Here is a 6,346-nt window from a genome sequence, read left to right as displayed (position 1 = left end):
AATGCTAGGTTTGATCAACGAGGTCCCATTTTTGCAACATGTACTATTTACGAGGTCATGAAAAATTATTACTAACCAGCTGATTTTTTTTTTGTTGGTTAGTTAATAATTATATAATTTAACGCCCACATTGTCCTACAAATTGCATGGTATATTTTGCTGATCCTCCAATGGAATTTGAAATTCATAACAATAAAAATCTATTCATTCTGTACATTTTTCTATTGGAGTTTAGTTATATTAGTACGCATGCGCGCGATGCTGCGTACTAGTCCAGGAGGAATCGGCGCATGAGTACCGAAAACTATTCCACCTCAATTTTTTTACGTGATCCTCTTCAAATTGCCCTACTGATGATATAAATGCATGTTGCCATGGGGCAACCCGGTGCCATATTGTTTAAACCGAAATTGTTTAAACAATTGCAAGGAATTGTTATTTTTCAACCGGACAATTTTTTTTTATATTTTTTATCGAAATACCAATAAAAAAGGTCCAATTACTTTTCACGATAAAGTTAATATTTTCAAAGATATGAATTTTTTAAGGTTTGAAAAATCTCAAATTTGGGTACTTTCGACCCATGAAAAATATATTTAAAAAAAAAAAATATATAAGTAATATTTTTTTTTCAATTCTCTATACAATAGTTAATAATATTGTTAATAGAGATTTAAGAAAATTTCATTGTTTATATCTGTTTTTTAATTGTTAACTTCGCGCGCTCACAAGTACGCGCCGCTTACCTTTAAGTATCGCCGTCTCTCTCTTACTCATGCGCTGCATCGGCCTCTCTGTGTCTTGAATCATTATTTATCATTTATCTTAAAAACTATCAACTTTATCAAGATTTTTAAAGAGAGCAATCTTATTAATAATTAAATTGTCTACAATTTGTTTCTTATATATTTTTTTCTGAAATCAATTTTTTTAAAGTTATTTAAGCATAAATTGAAACATGTAATTAAAATTACTTTTTTATCAGTTTATATTACTTTTTTGTTATTATCATAAGTAATTTTTGCATTTATCTCAACAATAATAAGATATAATAGTATTTGAACATTTTTTGAAATCACAATTATTTATAAATAATAAAATTATATTGGGTACGCACTTGGATGTTTAGAAAAAACATTCAAATAAATTGAAAAAAAATAAAATAAAAACTAATTTTATAAATATATATCATGGTGTGTGTATGATTGTATGTTTTTGGCCGTTTACTTTATGCATCAGTAGAAAATAAAATTGATATAGAAAAAGCATTAAGTTATCCTCTAGCTCCTGTTCCTTTTTCACTCTGTCATACTAATGGATCGATATGCAAGACCCCTAAATCTGTGATTATTAAAGAATTACTAGAATATCAAACCGAAATTGAAAATCCTCCAGAAGCAGACATTCACTTAATTGATGGATTTTATTTATTACATACGCTGAAAAACGTTCCAAACAGATATGGTAAAATCTCGAAACATATATTACAAATACTTACATATAATAAAAAAGAAGTACATATTATATTTGACAAGTACAAAAAACCCAGTATCAAAGATTTTGAACATGATCTGAGAGGTGAAGAGGATACACAGTATGACGTCATACGTAGAGACAATAATCGTCCTGCGGATTTCTGCAAATTATTGAGGAGTAGCAACTTTAAAGAAAAATTTGTCGAATTTTTAATTGAAGATTGGACAAGAGATGAATTTTTTACCTTGATTGAAGGGAAGACTGTTAAACTTAATTATGATCAATGTTACACTTATGAGGTGTCTAGTGATAATAAAATAAAAAGAATTATTGATTATAATCTTTCTTGTTATCATGAAGAAGCTGACACCAAAATTGTGTACCATGTTTGTCAATTTAATCGTAACTATCGTGTGCAGATACATTGTACAGATTCTGATATACCAATAATAATGTTGGCTAATTTCAAGTATTTAAAAGATGAAATACAAGTAATAATTAATTTAAGCACAAATAAAAAAAAATGTACCTGAACATAAATGAAATTTATGCCAAGCTTGGAGATCAATTATCGTGTTCATTTGCTATATGCCATATTTTTACAGGAAATGATTACAATCCCGCTTTTTTCCGTAAAGGAAAAAAAAGACCTTTCAGTATTTTTAAGAAAAATAAAAATTTTCAAGAGGCTTTTATTCAACTCCTACGAAGTGATCATACAGTATTAACAACGTCAAATGAAATAGTTCGAATTATTGAAGAGTATGTATGTAGAGTGTACTCATTAAAAACCAAAAATGATATCAACAGAGGACGGTATGAACTATTTGAAAAAGGCTATAGATCAAAAGGTGGAAGTGAAAAAGTATTAAAAAAAAATATTATAGGATATGATCCTTCCAGTTTGCCACCAACAAAACAAGAATTGTTGCAACAAATTAAAAGAACGGTATTCATCAGCAATGTATGGTGTAATGCACACATGCGGTGCCCCACAGATAAAGTACCTGAAAATTATGGATGGACAATAATTGATGGTAAATACGAGTATTATTGGTTTGATGGTCCTCAAAGCCCATCCTTTGAAGAATTATCTTCTCAATTGCAAGGTACCCTATTAATATTATTGAAATTTGGTTTTTAATTTTTCGGCGACATTAATTAATTTTTTCATATTATTACAGATTTAGATACCACGGAAGATCAGAATGAAGAAGATACTGATGAAGATGAGGAGAGTGATGCCAGTAGTGAGGATGAATGTTTTTCTGATGAGTCAGATGAAAATTAATTACTTTTTTATATAAAAATATCTACTTTTTCATGTATGTTACATAATAAAGTTGATTTATTTCAATAAATATATTTTCACTTTACCTCATGTTGCACATAGGAAAAAGGAAAATTACGATTATTGTAGGACTACGGATGCATACCAGTTTTTTTGTAGGACATTGTTTTATTCGGATAAAAAACACACTAATGTATCACGTGATACTTTTGTCCTACAGTTACTAATAAAAAAAATGGTCCTGTGGTATGGACAACTTAGGAGTCTAGGACTAGAAAAACGTTCCACGTAATGTGTAGGACAATGTGGGCGTTAAATTATATAATTATTAACTAACCAACAAAAAAAAAATCAGCTGGTTAGTAATAATTTTTCATGACCTCGTAAATAGTACATGTTGCAAAAATGGGACCTCGTTGATCAAACCTAGCATTTTGTAGGACAAATATTTTTTCGGCTAATTTAGATTATTATTATAAGAATTATAAATAAAAAAACCAGTTAGTAATGAATTTTTGATAACCACTAAATCAACAAATTATGTTCTCATTACCCCTGTTAGCTACCACTTACGAAATTTTTGTACTAGCTAATGTTGGGCGTCTCGTCAAAATGAAGCTACTGACGAAAAATTAGCTTGTTAGTAATCACTTACGAAAAAGGGCGAGGGATCCCGGTCTAATTAGACAATCTTCGTTGATGGATTAATATTTATTCAAAAGTCATATATTTCGTTTGTTTGAATATTTTAAACAAATTTGAAATTACCCATTGAGGCTCTGGACTCTGACTTTTGTAAAGATGTTAATGTACCTAATCACGTATGAATAATATATACCTAATATATTAACTGCTCATATATTTTATGTGAAATACTACCAACTACTTGTAAATCATGAATTTTCCATTTTTAAAGTAACTACAATGGATGTTGAATATGACAATAGATTTTATCGAGTCCAATGAACGAAATATTTTCTTTCGATCAACTATCACAATGGAATGGGATGAACGAGATCGAATGAAAAATGAATATTCTGCTCAAATAAAAAAAAATATTACCATCCTATGATAATAATAAAGGCCAACAAAGCAATAAAACCGAAGATATTACATTCAATTCAAAATAAACACACTGAGGTTTGAATATTTCTAATAAAAGCTTTGTTAGCGGGTAACACTAGCGTTGCTACAATTGCCATCCCCTTTAAAATTTATTATGATTTGCGGAACCGAACTTAGGCCTATAATAGCTTTTTGAATATATAATTTCTTGGCTATCGAGTTGAAATTCATAACCATTTGCGAACTTGAACAAAACCTCAATTATTCAGAATTGGTTCAATTTCAGTATTTGAAAAGGATATTTTTGAGGTTCCGTACAAAGAAAAAACACAAATGTTTCATCTGAACAATATTGTACTGAAACACGTTATGAAGAATTTTATAAGTATTGGAAAGTTGGCAGATGGAGAAATAATTATATTAGGTATCTCAAGAATTACGCACGTGAAGTCAGATCACTTTTTTGAGCCTTTAATCTCTCTGGGCAAATCCCTGTCATTGAAACGATAATAAGTTTTATAAAGCAATTGACCTCTAAATCAACCAAAGTCCTGGCTATTTCGGCACGTCCAACCTCTGAGGATTTCGTGTCGGGCAACATTGACAAGCGACACAAATTACCATGACACACTACGGGTTCCCATGAGACATGAGAAACTTTATAATTATTCAAATTAAGTCCCAGTTAGCAGTCGACGTCACTTATTTAATAATTTGCGTGACCTATTTATTGTACACAAATATAACACCAGGCTTTTCAATATGAAGAGCCATTCAGTAATATAAATAAGAACTAAAAATACACGCTTATATATTTCTTCATTTATACAATATGGCGGATGAATATAATAAATTATATAAATATGTGCAATTAAATGTCGATCCTAAAATTTTAAAACAATATCCGTATAAATGAAGTCCAGTTTAAAAGCAGAAATGTCCTATATGGAAACGTTATTTTAATATAATTCGTAGTTATTTAATATCCTTTCCAGTGTCTCTATTTTTCATATCTTTACTTATTTACTCTTTTAAAAAAAGCTCCCTTCCAAAAAAGTGAAACTTGCTGAGTATACTTAAGTATAAATAATAATATGTTAGACTGCATAGATTAAAGAACCATTTATTAAAAAAAATTGTTTGAGAAAAATTCATTCCATTTTAGAGGTAAGTAGCAATCCACGTTTAATATCTATTTAAAAAACAATAATAAAAAAATGTAAAACTGATTCTTCTAATTATGTAACTGCTGAAAGAATCCGTCGATTCTTCTTATTGCATGCTTACAGAGTAGTTACAGTTGTGGTACAGTCTGTCTGCATGCTGTAGCGACTAGCGGAGAGCCCATATTCGATACTACGAAAAGTAACTACTTAATTATTATAAACAAAGGCTAAAAGTATGATATACAATACCTTGAAACTTAAACTATTGTGCTACACATTAAACCGGGCTATTTCGCACTGACATTGCTTTCAAGTAGGTAAGGCGTGTTGTTTTTACAAGCAAAGTTTCATCAAAAGCTATTAAAACTTTATGAAGTGCAGTAAAGAAGTCAAATTATTTAGTAAACTTTGTCTTTAGTTTAAAACTGAAATACTTAATACCTTTCTTTGTTGCGCATTATTAACGATTACACCCTGTATATACGTATATTGAAACGAAATGAAATCTCTTTATTTATAAAATATGTTTGTAGATAAAAAAACTTCTAGTATGTACATAAAAACAATGCTTTCGCTACGGTCCTACGGAGTTCAAAACTATAAGTAAAACATGTATCTTGGGACCCTGAGTTGGCTTTATACTTTTACTTTTGATTCTGTTATGTAGTCCATATAGACTGGACAATATTTCACCTTAGATTCACAACTCAAGGATATTAATGAAAATAAAACAATAGCAAGATCAAACTGTATTTGCTTTATTTTATTTGCCTTTTAGTGTTTGCCATAATCGCACACTTCGTTTCCAATTGTAAATACATATTAGAAACCTTTTTAGGAACTAGTATCTACATAGCATAAACTAAAATAAGAAGAAGTATATACAATCTGGAAGTATAGTGGGAAATAAAGTGATTAATGAAATTCGTGCAATTTATTATATGACACACATTTAATTGCTTTTATTGTAAGCTTCTCGAGGTCAGTATAAAGCGCGTCACACACGGTGAAGATACTATAATATTTTATGTTAAGATACTCTAATATAAAACGTTATAGATATAGTATCTTAAGGTATCCGGTATCAGCGTTCTGACCATCATTTTTCTTTTTGTCATTGCGTACTAAGACCCCTGTAGAACCGCCATCCTGTTACAAATGACCCACAAAATTTCGGGTAACAAAAGCTTATAAAAACTTATATATTACATTTATGTAGTTTAAAAAATTAAATGCAAAGTACATTATTTTGTAATCATAGATAGATTGGGATTACGAAATACCCACCCACCTGCCTTCATCAAAATAAAACTCTTTTACGAGTTACTTAAGGAAAATGAGATAGCAG

General features: G+C 29.7%; 1 protein-coding gene across 1 annotated transcript; it reads left to right on the top strand.

Moving 5' to 3' along the window:
• The first annotated feature begins 1,549 nt into the window (after window positions 1-1,549).
• On the top strand, window positions 1,550-2,833 carry LOC123699640. Its single transcript, XM_045646638.1, has 2 exons — window positions 1,550-2,585; window positions 2,661-2,833. Exons 1-2 carry the CDS (start codon window positions 2,000-2,002, stop codon window positions 2,765-2,767), a joined length of 693 nt encoding a protein of 230 aa, XP_045502594.1. The 5' UTR covers window positions 1,550-1,999; the 3' UTR covers window positions 2,768-2,833.
• The last annotated feature ends 3,513 nt before the right edge of the window (window positions 2,834-6,346 follow it).

The sequence above is a fragment of the Colias croceus genome, chromosome 2, assembly GCF_905220415.1.
Source record: "Colias croceus chromosome 2, ilColCroc2.1".
NCBI classification, from domain to species: domain Eukaryota; kingdom Metazoa; phylum Arthropoda; class Insecta; order Lepidoptera; family Pieridae; genus Colias; species Colias croceus.
Note: the sequence above shows the minus strand (reverse complement) of the source record. Positions and strands in the feature narration are given on the sequence as shown.